This window comes from Chiloscyllium punctatum, chromosome 3 (genome assembly GCF_047496795.1).
Source record: "Chiloscyllium punctatum isolate Juve2018m chromosome 3, sChiPun1.3, whole genome shotgun sequence".
Taxonomy (NCBI): Eukaryota; Metazoa; Chordata; class Chondrichthyes; order Orectolobiformes; family Hemiscylliidae; genus Chiloscyllium; species Chiloscyllium punctatum.
This window is the reverse complement of record NC_092741.1, coordinates 124,982,097-124,996,939: the sequence shown is the minus strand read 5'-3', so window position 1 is coordinate 124,996,939 and position 14,843 is coordinate 124,982,097. Positions and strand designations below refer to the sequence as shown.

General features: G+C 39.4%; 1 protein-coding gene across 2 annotated transcripts in view; it reads left to right on the top strand.

The window, feature by feature from the left end:
• Nucleotides 1-14,843, top strand: part of lrrc1 (leucine rich repeat containing 1) — a 179,367-nt gene that overhangs the window by 148,609 nt on the left and 15,915 nt on the right. For both annotated transcript variants that reach the window (XM_072560262.1, XM_072560270.1), the window contains exons 11-12: nucleotides 9,548-9,663; nucleotides 11,774-11,946. In XM_072560262.1, the coding sequence (XP_072416363.1) occupies nucleotides 9,548-9,663; nucleotides 11,774-11,946 (289 nt within the window). The remainder of the gene's footprint in view (nucleotides 1-9,547; nucleotides 9,664-11,773; nucleotides 11,947-14,843) is intronic.

The window sequence follows — 14,843 nt, the reverse complement described above, 5'->3', positions numbered from 1 at the left end:
CCAGGAATTGTTCAACAGTCTTATGATTGTTTGAGCTTGTTTGGATGAGGGTAGGGACTGTGGGGTTGGTGAGCTAACTGACCATGGTACTCTGATACAGGAAACCTTTCAAATGAGGGTAAAAGAATCTAATATTAGTAGTCTGAGGGATTCATACCATTCTCTACAGCAAAGAGTGAGATTCCAGACTGTTGTATAACATCTGGTGCCCAGATTTGGTGCATCAGCTCAGGGCTGTAGAGGAACTTGTAGTGGGAGAGGGAGAATCCAGTCATTTTCACCCTTCCTTAGCTTAATTTGCACCCACTTCACATCTCTAGTTCTCTTTCACCCTAGCGAGCAGACCATTTGTCTTTAGAACTGGGTTTCTGCACTACCTGTTTCCTGGCTCTGCCTCTGGCAAAAGTATGAAAAGCACCATTTTCCAATCCATTTCAGTTCTGAAGAGAAGTCAAAATAATTTAAAATGTCAACTCAGGTTTTTCTCTCCAGTTACTGCTAGACATGCTGGGTATGTCCAGCATTTTCTGTTTTTGTTCTAGTTGTCATTATCCATGTAGGTAGCAATGACATAGAGAAGACAAAGGAAGAAATTCTGCACAGTTAATTTGACTACCTTGGCAGCAAATTAAGAAGTAGAATTTCAAAGGTCATAATCTCTGGATTCTTATGAGCCATGTGCACATTGGCATAGGGTAGATCAGATTAAGGAATCAATAAATGGTTCAAAGATTGGGTGAAGTGGATTCAGGTTTGTGGGGCATTAGCATCAGTACTAGGTACAGTGGGATCTGTACTGTTGGATCAGTCCCCATCTGAATCATGCTCGGCTGTGTTTGTAAATTACATAATTAGGTAGATGGAAAGGATTTTAAACTAAATAATGGGAACAAGGGATCAAAGTTTGGAAAATGCAGTAAAACTCAAAGTAGAAGGAAGGGAAAAGAGAAAGGTATCGTTATGGGAAATGATAAATAGGCTATGACAGAAAGGGTTGAACAGTGTAAATCTAAGAATGCGTCACCAGATAAGGTTAGAGTTCAAAAAAGAATAAAATGATAAAACTGAAGACTATGTAACTGAAAGCAGGTAGCATTCAAGACAAAACAGATGAACGAAGAGTGCAAATGAGTACCAGACATCATAGATCAGTACCTGAATATTGGAAAGTACAGAATATTTGTGAACTAGGAAAAGTTGGGATGGTGGTGGGGGTTAGGTCTGGTATGGCTTTAACATAATAAAGAGGGGTGATCCGTGTTCAGAAAACTAGATTGTGAAAACAGTTTCCAGTGTCTTGAGAAATGATAAAGGGAAGAACTGGTGTATAGGCCCCTAAGTGAAACCACATAGGGTTGACGTAAAGGAAGAAATAATGGGAGCTTGTCAAAAAGGTAGACTGATGATCGTGGGAAATGTTAATCAATATAAATTAGAAAAATTAAATGTGCCAAGATAACCTATATGAGAAGTTCATAGAATGTTTATGGGAAAAATTCGAAGAACAGCATGTATATATTAAGGCTGGGGCTTTAGTACAAATCATTCGACACATTTTGTCAATCAGAGCAATTTTCTTTTATCCCTGCTCATTATCTCCTACCTCTCAAACAATGCTGCAAGATTATTCCATGTGCTTTCATTTCTGTTATTTCTTTATGTAATTTTGGTGATGCAGATGTGCAATGGAAAACCTAATTCAGGAATCACATACATCACTGAGGTTGTGGATGGCCTTCCTCTGCGAAAGAGACTTAGAGAGATTATAAATGGTCGACAGCAAGTCAGATTTGTAAGGACATCACCAAAGACAATGGCCTACTGGGAGAGAAAAAGAAGTTAATCTGCATTAAAACTATTGCATGTCATTCAATATTTTATCAGATTTTTAAATCTGGTTTATGATATTTGGATATATGATGCCTAATGAGTTTGTACTATTGGCTATTTCTGTTAGTTTTCTGATGAGCTCACATCTGAGGTGTATCTTTTTATTTAAATGCTTCCTTTCAACTAATTTCAATACACCTTCATATTGACTTGTTAAAACCACCTATTTCCTGACTTCCATCTCTGTCTTCCATATGGAACAACCTTCCTGAGCCAGATCTTCTCTCAAATGAGGAAATGGCTTGTTTAATCTTGCTGTTTAATGACCTCCCAAATTGTATTCGGCATGTTTATTTCTATGAAGTTCTGCATAATATGTCATAATATATGTGCTCACTTCCTTGATGTTAAGTTACCAATTTTGATTGTTTTGTCATTGGGAGCAGCATGTTGGAAGTGCAAGTGTCTCTAAAACCAAATATAAATTGACCAACGTCGGTGTTAGGAAGAGATGGATGTTAGTTTGCTGGTTTGATGGGCTGCTAGATGAGAAGAGGATTGAGGAGTAGCAAAAATCAGAAATTACCTGCTTAATAATAAAAAAAAAGTCTCCATCCAAATGGTGATTATTGTAAAGATTAAACTTGTCATTACTTCGATAATCGCATTAGTCACAGTCACTTCAGAATGCTCCGATATTTGTTTAAAATGTTCAAGTTGCCTGCTTTTTATAATAGGCAAAAGTGAGGACTGCAGATACTGGAAACTAGAGTTTAGATCAGCCCTGATTGAAGGGCTTTTACCTGAAACGTCGATTTTCTTGCTCCTCGGATGCTGCCTGACCTGTTGTGCTTTTCCAGCACCACTCTACTTTTTATAATAAATTGCTGACAGTATTTGTAAAGATATTGTAATCCTGTAGAGTTCGACATTGCAATTTAATCACTTCCTAACTTTTCTGTTTACAAAATTTTTGATTTAAGTAATTAGATTCAAGTTTTTATGTTCAAAATTAACAGCACAACATGAATAAATTCTCTATCTATGTGCATGTTTTCAGCTAGATTTAGATGAATGATTAAATTGTCTTAGGGGGTTAGTTACCTTGGTTGGCTGCGTGTCTGGTTTGCGATACAGAATGACATGAGTGACACTATTTCTGTACTGAGGTCACCATGAAGGTCTCACCTTTTTAACCTTGCCTCTTGTCTGAGGCCTGGTGACCTTCATGTTAAACCACCACCAGTCATGTCTCTAATGAGAAAGCAGCTCTCTCATACTCTGCAAATATATTGACTTTACCTTTGCAGGTAGTCAATACAAACATTAAATAAAATGACAAATGGTCAAGTGATCAACCTTCTGCTGTGTATAGTTTCTGTACTTGAGATGTTTGATTGTTATGCCATTCTATCTGAAGCCATGTAATGTAATAATGCTCCTGCAATATGGGTTGATTTGCAGAATTGCTTTTTATTGTCCTTTTATTTAATGATTGTTCATCAATGTACTATAACCCCTAAAACAAACCTCTAACTTCATCTTAATATTTCTATTGAGGACTTTCTCTAAATTTACTTTTTGCTGTAAGGGAGGTTGGGATGTTTGTAGTTACTGTCTCTCCCGGTTTGACCTGAGAAAAAAGATGGTGGGTATCCTTTGTTTTGCCACTTCAAAGGCCATTAAGATAGAATTAAAGTCATGTGTCGCACAGACTGATTTAAAATCTCATGTGGCATGGACTGAATGGAAATGACCGAGATCATTTTCTGAAAGGAATCAATGAAGTGTTTGTGTTTTAATTGTTTTTATAATTAGTTTTCTACTAATTGCTCACAAATTACAGTATTTTATTCAATTCAATTTCATACATTGCTATAGATTTAAATTGCTTATTTGAGAGTTGCTGGTTCAGTGCCATAACTGTGACACCATGCAAAGCTTGTTTATGATAAATATTAAAGTATGTAGATGTATGAATGCAAACTTTCTTCAGAATTCCTCCGGTGAGGCTATAAAACTGAGTTTGCTTGATCAGGTGACCCTTAACTCCTGTGAGGCTTTGTAGCTATAATCATCAATGCAGTCAGTGGGCTTTCGCTGCAATTTTTCTTTTTTATTAAATTGGCCATGCGAGATAGCCCATACGTTCAGGGATGTGTAGGTTAGATGCATTAGTCAAAGGTAAATATAGGGTAACGGAATAGGTTACTCTTCAGACGGTTGGTGTGGACATGTTGGGCTGAAGGGTCTGTTTCCACACTGTCGGGATTCTAATAATAAAATAATGAAATATGTTAATAAATCCCTTTCGTAGGATGCGTGTGTAGCTGGCTAGGCCAGCATTAATTGACCATCCCTTATGTCTTTGAAAAAATTGTATGGTCTATGCCCATGGAAATAGATTTGGAAATAAAAATATTTAAAATTGCCAAGCTTAAAGACTTTTTGTTTGCTATAAAATGAAGAAGTATTGTTGGCAGGGGAAGGAGACCAGAGAAGGAATTGTAGTCTGTTTTGTCACCCAACTTCACCTCGGTCAATCCATAGTCCTCTTCCCCTTTTTGTACTGTGGGCAGGTCTTGCTGGAAAAAATGACAGCAGGTTAATTATGCATGCTGCGTACATAAGTTGATCAGAAAGTACAAAGAATTAAAAAGATACTCCATGAATTGTAAGTCTTGTGAATTGTTGGTTGATTTATATTGCTTCACCATTTGCTGCACGCAAACGGTCTCTTACCCCTTGGCCTTTTCTTTCATTATTTTTAAGAAAATGATAGATTTGTTCTTGACTTCTGATTAAACTTGGCAGTGGAAGCTTGGGCTGAAAGTTAACTGTGCACGTAGCTTTTTATCTTGTTGATAAAAATTGCTCATGCCTTGTCAGAGGAACTCTGTGGATCAGAGACTGAGCAACTTAAACCTTTTGCTTCTCTTCCTTAATTGTCAACTGACAATTTAAAAAAAATTTATTTTCCTTTTGGCCCTCAATCCAATCTTTCTTCTCTATTCCTCTTTTTGTATTTGATACAACTCTAATGTATTGTCTGTTTGTTTCGATGTTGTTCTTATTTCTTTCTCAATTGTTAAATCTCAGTGGTTAAGGAGTTGATGGGCCTTGGGTTTGCTGAGGTTGCACAATTCCCCCACTTTACTATATTCAGCGTGTACTTCGAGTAAATTACTTGCAAAATATGTGTTGAGCTGACGAGTGGAAAAAGAAGCCTTCAATGATGCCCACTGATGACTTGTCTCAGGAGGATGTATCTCAGATCGGTTTGTTTTTAATGATGGTAATACTGCTGCCATTCACCACTATTATTCCTCTACAACTGACAGCAACCTCTGGAGTCTGCACATGAAAATCCAAAAATTGCTGACACTGTACACTACTTAACAAATTTAATTGAATTTTTTGAAGAGACGACTAGGTGTGTACATATGGGTAGTGCAGTTGATGTGGTCTACATGGACTCCATTAAGAGTTCTTACAAGGTGTCCCATGGTAGGCTGTAAAGAAGGTAAGAGCCCATGGGATCCAGGACAATATGGCAAATTGAATCCAAAATTAGCTTGCTTACAATGAGCAAAGGGTAATGGTTGAAGGGTGTTTTTGTGACTGGAAGCCCATGTTCACTGGCTTACCACAGGATTGAGTGATGGTTTCTTTGTTGTTTATGATGTTCATTTAGTTTTTTTTGTCGCAAATGTAGGAGGTAAAGTCAGTAAGTTTGCAGAAGGCACAAAAAGTGGTGTGGTAAATAGTGAGGAGAAAAGCCTTTGACTACAGTCCAGTATACGTGGACTAGTCTGATAGGCTGAACAGTGACCTGTTGCATTTCATTCTAGAAAGTGAGGTGATGCATTGAAAATACAGAGGACCAGATGGACCTTGATAACAAGTCCATTAGTTCGTGACTTACAGTTAAATGGTTAAGTAGGCATACGCAATACTTTATTAGTGAAAGCAAGGAGGTTATCTTGAAGTTTTTCTACAGTGTTAGTTGAGGCTACAACTGTAACACTGCAGTTCTGGTCACCATGCTATAGGAAGGATGTGATTGCACTAGACATCGTACAGAGGAAATTTGCCAGAATTTTACCTGGGATGGAATGATTCAGCTATAAAGAGAGACTAGATAAATATGCTGGGTTGTTTTCTTTGGAGCAAAGACGACTGAGGGGTGATCTGACTGGGATGAGGGTTATAGATAGAATATAGAACATAGAACAGTACAGCACAGAACAGGTCCTTCAGCCCACAATGTTGTGCCGACCATTGATCCTCATGTAAGGTAAACCTAATGTACGAACCCTCAAATTTCTGTGACCATATGCATGTCCAACAGTCTCTTAAATATCCCTAATGACCTCGCTTCTACAACTGTTGCTGGCAACGCATTCCATGCTCTCTCAATTCTCTGCATAAAGAACCTGCCTCTGACATCCTCTCTATACTTTCCGCCAAACAGCTTAAAACTATGACTCCTCGTGTTAACACTTTCTGCCCTGGGAAAAAGTCTCTAGCTATCAACTCTATCTATGCCTCTCACTATCTTGTACACTTCAATTAGGTCCCCTCCCTTCCTTTTTTCCAATGACAATAGTCCGAGCTCAGTCAACCCCTCTTCGTAAGATAAGCCCTCCATTCCAGGCAGCATCCTGGTAAACTTCCTCTGAACCCTGTCCAAAGCATCCACATCTTTCCTATAATAGGGCGACCAGAACTGAACACAGTATTCCAAGTGCGGTCTAACCAAAGTTTTATAGAGCTGCAACAAGGTCTCACTGCTTTTAAACTCAATCCCCCTGTTAATGAAAGCCAAGACACCATATGCTTTCTTAACAACCCTGTCCACTTGGGTGGCAATTTTTAGGGATCTATGTACCTGCACACCAAGATCCTGCTGTTCCTCCACACTGCCAAGAATCCTGTCTTTAATCCTGTACTCCACTTTCAAGTTCGACCTTCCAAGTTGCATCACTTCGCATTTATCCAGGTTGAACTCCATCTGCCACCTCTCAGCCCATCTCTGCATCCTGTCAATGTCACGCTGCAGCCTACAACAGTCCCCTATACTGTCAACGACACCTCCAACCTTTGTGTCGCCTGCAAACTTGCTGACCCATCCTTCAATCTCTTCATCCAAGTCATTAATAAAAATTACAAAGAGTAGAGGCCCAAGAACAAAGCCCTGTGGAACACCACTCACCACTGACTTCCAGGCAGAATACTTTCCTTCCTCTACCACTCGCTGTCTTCTGTCGACCAGCCAATTCTGTATCCAGACAGCTAAATTTCCCTGTATCCCATTCCTCCTGACCTTCTGAATGAACCTACCATGGGGAACCTTAGCAAATGCCTTGCTGGAGTCCACACACATCACATCCACCGCTCGACCATCATCAACTTGTCTAGTAACACCCTCAAAGAACTCAATAAGATTTGTGAAGCATGACCTGCCCCCCTCAAAGCCGTGCTGACTGCATTTAATCAAGCCATGCTCTTCCAGATGGTCATAAATCCTATCCCTCAGAATCCTTTCTAACACCTTGCAGACGACAGACGTGAGACTGACTGGTCTGTAATTGCCGAGGATTTCCCTATTCCCTTTCTTGAAGAGCGGAATTACATTTGCCTCCCTCCAGTCCTCAGGTACAGCTCTGGTGGAAAGTGAGGATGCAAAGATCTTCGCAAGCGGTGAAGCAATCACATTTCTCGCTTCCTAAAGCAGCCGAGGACAAATCTGGTCTTCCCCTGGTGACTTGTCGATCTTAATGTTTGTCAAAATTTTCAGTGCATCAGCTTCCTCAACCTCTATCCGTTCCAGCATGCTTACCTGCTCCTCAATGGTTTCATTCACTACAAGGTCCTTTTCTTTAGTAAAGACAGAAGCAAAAAACTCATTTACAGCTTCCCCTACCTCCTCAGACTCTATACACAGATTCCCTGTGCTATCCCTGATCAACCCTACTCTTTCTTTGATCATTCTTTTATTCCTCACATACGTGTTAAATGCTTTTGGAGTCTCCCTAATCCTTCCTGCCAAGCCTTTTTCGTACCCCATCCTGGCTCTCCTCAGACCATTTTTGAGCTCCTTCCTTGCCTGCCTGTAATCCTCTTGAGCTGAGCAAGACACTTGCTTCCTCCACCTTACATAAGCTCCTACGCTCTCGTCATCTAAGGTTCCTTTATCTTACCCCTTCTTTCCTGTCTCAGAGGAACACATTTATGCATCACTTGCAACAACTGTTTCTTAAACAGTCTCTACATGCCTGTAATGCCCTTTCCATGGAACAATTACTTCCAGTCCATGCTCCCCAACTCACGTCTGATCGCATCATAGTTTCCTTTTCCCCAATTAAATATCCTCCCATTGTGCCTGCTTCTCTTCTTCTCCATAGCTACGTAGAATGCGAGGCAGTTGTGGTCACTATCACCAAAACGCTCTCCCACCGCAAGATTTGACACCTGCCCGGCTCATTGCCGAGCACCAAATCCAAAATGGCCTCTCCCCTCGTCGGCCTGTCAATGTACCGAGTTAGGAAACCCTCCTAAACACCCCTTACAAAAACAGCTCCTTCCAAACCATCTGCTCGAAAGAGGTTCCAATCAATATTGGGAAAGTTAAAGTCACCCATTACAACATCCCTACTACATTCACACTCTGATAGGGATAGGGAGAATATTTTTCTTTTAGCAGAGAGTTCATTAGCCAGAGAGGAGGGTTAAAGTTAGGGTGCAGGAACTTTAGAAGGAATTTGAAAAGAAATATTTTCACTCTGAGGTTTGTGGGTATCTGGAATTTACTGCTTATAAGGGTAAAGATGCAGGAACTGTTAAGTAATTATTTTGGATGAGCAATTGAAATGTCATCGCATACAAGGCTATGGGCCATGTATTAGAAATGGGATTAAAATAAATAGATTCCTGATGGCTGGCAGTGACAGAATGGATGGAGGGGCCTTTTTGGTGCTGTTAAAACTCTGGCTCTTTGACTTCTCTATGTTTTGTGCTCTTGAGGATGCAAATAAGCAAAAGTCACTGAACTGACAAACTTGCCCTTTTGAATTGTGCATTTCATTGCAAAAGTTACTTTTTAAATGTGACCTAACTAATAATGTACTGAATTTGTAATAGTTGTTAATCAGCTTGCTGACTTTGCAAAGCTAAATTTCATGCTTGGAAATTCAAAACTTCTCCATGATGTAACAAAGACATACTTGAAACTTTTTTGGGTTTGTTATATTTCAACTGCTACCTTAATCCCATGTGTTTGGCTCTCTGGAAAAGTGAAAAATTTAGTGCATTTCACTTCCTGGCTGGTGGCAAGTGAGAATACTTCACCGTGACTGGTTGTTTATTCTGCTTGATGGCCTCACCTGTCTTGGTTGCTTAGATAGCCCTTTCAATTGGTGCCAGTTTTAAACTTGCATTGGGAAAGGGATAATTCATGCCATATAGATGGCTAGATCTTTTGAAGCAGCTTTGTTGAATTCAGTGACCAGCTCTTGCAATACTTCACTGGCCATAAAAGCTGAGTTAGTCTTGTTCAGTAATTGATATCGGTTATTGTAGCCCAGGTATTTGCATTTATTATGAGTAGTTATACAGTCAAAATTTTGCATTCTGATTGCATTGAAGAAGATAACCTGTAATTCTTGGAGACAGTACAAGAAATGGTAACTTTTGAGCCCTCTGGTTTCAAATGCAGATTGGTGGCTGCTGTAGCCTTAATGTCTTCAGTCTACGTGATAACAGATTGACAAGAATTCCACCAGAAGTTTCACAGGCAACTGAACTCCATGTGCTGGACCTAGCTGGAAACAGGTGAGTATATTGGGAGGTTGGTGGTGTACATTTTTAGCATGCTTAATTTACATTATAGAAAATTAGTAGAATTGATGACCGTAGTCAAAAATTTGGATACACTTTTAGAAAACTGTGTGTCAGTGATATAAATAGTTTGTCAGTTTAAAAAATGTTTAGTAGTGCACATAAATAAACAGAAAGTAAGTTGCTTTGAAATTCGTTTTTAGATAATGTGCAGTACCTGGGAAATTTAAAATACATTTGTTGCCTTAATGAATGTTAATCTTAATTCTGAAATATAATTGTTACTTCAAAACCAAGTAGTTTTTCTAAAAAGCCAGTAGAAGGTAACCATTAATCAAACTATCCTGTCAACAAACCCTGTTTACTCCAATAATTTTCCATGACAACATTAAATAAGGCAACCAAGGCCACCTGATAATGTTAGGAAATGACTGGCATTACGTAATGCGCGGAGTTGGGAATCTTGTATAAACCCTCTGACTCAACAAAACCCAGGGCAAACTACAAGCAAAACTACTCTTGCAGACATTCTGGTCATGTCTGTCTTCAGTTAATCTTCTCTGAGATCATGCAGACCTTCACCTTGCCTTTGAAATGCCACCATTTGTCCTGTTCCTAACAAGAGATGCAAGAACTCTTTCAAATAAGAAGTTGCTGTAATGATAATCTTTCTTCAATAAATGTAGAGAAAGCAGCTATCAGGCATTTGCTAAGCTGAATGATAACAAGAAGTTTGCACTGAGCATGGAAACCAATCCATGGCTTCTCTTTCTACAGATCCATTATACTGCTGCATTCTACCCAGCTTAATTCCTCCAAAAAGAAGTGCAGTATAAACTATTGGATGAATGGACGGAGCCTGGCCTGTCCATCACTTCCTTCAAAACCCAGTCATACTAAATATCTCTTAAAATAAGCATTTGTGATGACTCAGATGATGAATTGTAAATAGGTGTAATGGTGTGTGTATTTCTGCAAGTACTATTTACCATTACTTGGAGTATGTGATTAGTTAAGAATCTTGAAAGCTTTGTTGAATTCGCTATTTCCTAGAAGGAAAAGTAGAATTGTTGCTTAAGGTGCAAGACATTGCATAGTCAGAAGTGAAATTATTTGTGGTAAATAGACCTGAGAAGCAATCCTAAAAATTGGACCAAATTAATCATAGTTCGGCTGAATTTGTTCTGCTTGATTCAGATTATAGGCTGTATTTTACAGGATACAATTTTACAATACTAAAATAAATGTTGACAGAGAACCTGCCCACCAAAAAGCCAGCTCCTCTTGCAGTGACTTGACATAGCAAGCAAAATTAATTGCCCAAATTAAAGACTTTTACTCCTAGCTGAAGAGGGGGTACAGCCTTCGAGAACTGCTAGTTAAACTGGTCTGCATCTCTTTAGTCCTGACAATGCCAGTTTCAAGTTGCAGCCCGTGGTGGAACTATAGGAAGTCTCCAAACTGGGATGTTATGGAACTGGACTTCAAGCTAAGTTCAGAGAATTGTTGGGGTCTGACTGGCAGACTGTAATATGAGGATAGGGAGAGTAGAAACCTGAATTTCAGTCACCAGGGTTGCGTGAAAAGGAGTGAGTTTAATTGAATTATCCCTTGCTGGACACACGAGTTGCTGGGATAGTTGCCTGATGTAAGTCTCTTCCTGTTGTGGGTCAAATAGTGATGGAATGAGGCCCTTAAGTAACCAACAAGTACTGATTAAGTGACCACTTAAAAGACCTCATTGGCTCAAGTACAGGCAATGTGCCAAAAACTACCACCTCTCTGTCCGAGTTGTTAAAAAAAAATAGAGACAGGTGGGGGCAGGAGGAAGGTAGTGGGAAGGCTCAATGTTGTATTTTGAGATTTCCTACCCTTGCTTTCAAAATGTTGGTGGAGACGCTGTAATGTCCAGCCTTGTGTCACGTTAGCCTACGCAACCTGAGCAAATCTCTGCAAGGAAGAAACGCCAGGTGTTGTTTCCTGTACTATTGAATATTCAGTGATTTCCTACTGGGTACTCAAGTCTTCAAATTAACCACTTACTGACCTTTCACTGTCTTCGCTATTTTTTTCAAAAACTCTGTTGCCATTTTCTTCAACGCAGGTTGAAACACTTGCCATTATCACTGACCAGCTTGAAACTCAAGGCCCTTTGGTTGTCTGAAAACCAGTCACAGCCTCTTCTAACTTTCCAGACTGACGTTGATGTTGAAACAAGAGAAAAGGTTCTGACCTGTGTGTTGCTTCCTCAACTGCCTTCTGAACAGAACAACTATGGTACAGTATCTGCCACCAGTTAAACACTGATTTGTTCAAAGAAAGGGTTTTGTAGAGGATTGATGCATGTCTTTTAATTTTATTTAAAAATTAGCATACTTGAAGCTCGGGGAACATTCTTATATTTGTATATGTAAATCATTTCCTCTTTCAATTTATTGAGTAATCTGTTTCAAAGTCTGCATCATTCTTGCTCGGCCCCTGCTTTTGCTTTGTCTGCAACATTGTTAAAAGATTTTTTTAGATTGGGTAAATGTAGTGTCAGGGAAAAATGACCACGAGTAATCAAAATACATTGTACGCAGTTGGACTATTTAGGAAGTGTCAATTATTGAGTCATACAACATGAGCATAGACCCTTTGGTCCAACTTGTCCATACCAACCAAATTTCCCAAACTAAATTAGTCCGACTTGCTTGTGTTTGACCCATATCCCTTCAAACCTTTCCTATTTATGTACTTACCTAAATGTCTTTTAAACATTGTAACTACCTGCATCCACCACTTCCACCGGCAGTTCATTCCACACATGAACCACTCTGCGTAAAAGAAAAGTTGTCCCTCGTGTTCCTTTTAAAATTTTCTCCTCTCACCTTTAAAGTATGCCCCTAGTTTTGAACTTCCCCACCGAGGGAAAAGACCCTTGCAATTCATGTTATCTGAGATGTTTGTGGAACATCCTAATAGTTGTTCAATTGTCCACTGACATTCCTGATTGAATGTGGTATTCTGATTTCATCCACTGGTCATGAGATTAGTTAGCTCAGTCTGTAACATTCTGGTTTTACTGTTTAGGAACAAGGAATGCTGGCTTCACCAGGTTGGCATATCATTGTAGGTTTGCATGATGCTTGCTTCTACCATGCTTCCCATACGCCTCAGATAACCACAATTGGCACCCTGGTTTGATGCTCATGGTACGAGTAAAGGATGCCCCTGATATAGGGGGATGGATGTCCTCATGGATGTCCTGTTCATTATCTTGGTGGCAGTGCACAAAAGATAGTGGAAAGTACCTTTAATAAGAAAGCCTCACCTTCACAAGACTCCAGTGGTCATTTCTGCCTTTGGCAAAATGGACCTGTGATAAGTGTTGAGAGAATCAACAAGGAGGAAAGACTAGAACTTGTCCTCACTATTTGCCCTAATCTTGCCTAAGCATGTGCCAGTTTACAGCAGCATGTTTAAGATATCCTGCTATTCCAATCCTGAACCTGAGGTCATATGCAACCGGCAGTAAGCTAAAGCAATCAGCTAGTCCCTTATAGTCACTGCAGTTGACAGCTCAAACTTGTGCTTTTACGAAAGCCCTGACCTTCTGGTAAGTGGGATTTTGTTGCTCTAGCCATTAAAGGACCCAGAAATAAAGACTTCCTTCTCACTGAAGCACCACTGGACGAGACTGTTTGGAAATTTTCTCAGAAACTTCTAAGTCATGCTGCCATGCCAAGTACTCCTCTAGTCAGGCGATTTCTTTAATTTTGAGCACGCGGTGTTATGCACTATGTTGCTTGAATTTCACTGTCCACTGTTAGGTATCAGTTGTTTGGCAAAGCCTTTGAGTTACTCATTTACAACTCTCCTGGCCAAGATTATTTTAAAAAAATGTTTTCCAATGTGCATTCTCATTTCTGAATTTTGCTGCCATCTTTGCTTAGTATCCTGGTGTGATTACATGACTCAGTTGGTTAATTTCTTGCCTTTATGTTTGAAGATTATTGATCTAATTTGCTGTAGATAATCCAAGCTAGGCGTGCCCAAACACCATTCATATGGTGAGCCTATTCAACATCTCAAAACTTGGCATAGATTGCGTTCAGCAGAAGTTAATGAGATGCTTTGAGTTAGAGACTAGTATTTGCTTCGCCTGTTATTTTGGAGCTAAAATATATATCAATTTCTGGGTACAAGGCTCTGCATATATGTCAGCAGCTTGCACATGTTGGTCTTCAGTGCTTTTAGTCCTGTCTGGTGAGTGCCTCATCTTAAGTGCAATGAAGCCTTTTGGGTGAGATGTTTAAACCGTTTGATTGGAAAAGTGCTCAGTTTTTTCTTGATGTTATTTATCACTCGACCATCATGAAAAGAACAGAGTGCATTTATTTGGTCATTTAGTTTGCGGCTTTTCATGACTGTATACTGTGTGGAAATTGGCTGTTATGTTTGCCTTTATTACTAAGTGACTCAAGTTCAAAAGTTCTGATTTTCACCGTCCTTATGCCTCCTTTTCCACCATAACAGGTGCTCAGAAATTATTAGCTTGCTTTAGGTATGACCCTCATGATTTTCCTCCCCATTTCAGGACGGGGAAGAGCTTACTTCTATTTGGCCTTGCTGATGCTCCAAGGTCATTGGTTTGGTAATAATGGCTGCAATCCAATATTATGGAAGTATGAAACTAAAATGTAGTGAGCTGTTATAGTCCAGCAATAATTTTCATTTATTTTGTACTGACTTCAGGTCTTTACTGCAAGGAAAGGAACCTCAACAAAACATAGCAACCTATTGCATCCTTAAACAGTATAACCTTTTTGAGAAACCATAATGATAAAATGGTAGCAATACAGAAAGAGGCCATTTGGTCTGTCATATTCACACAAGAGCAACTGACTTCGTGCTATTCCCCAAAATGTTTGTGTAGACCTGCATTTATTTTCTATTCAGGTAATTATATATTTCTTTGTTGAAAGCGGTGATTGGATCTACCTCCACTACATTCTTAAGTAGTGCATTCCAGAGTCTAACCACTTCCCGAGTTTCTCCCTTGTGCAGTTGTTGCTTCGTAATCTACTTAAATCTATGTTCTCTGATTCTTAATGCTTCCACCAGTGGTAACAGTTTGTCCAATTTAGTCTGTCCAAATCCCTAATTATTTTGAATTAGTTCTAAGTTTATTT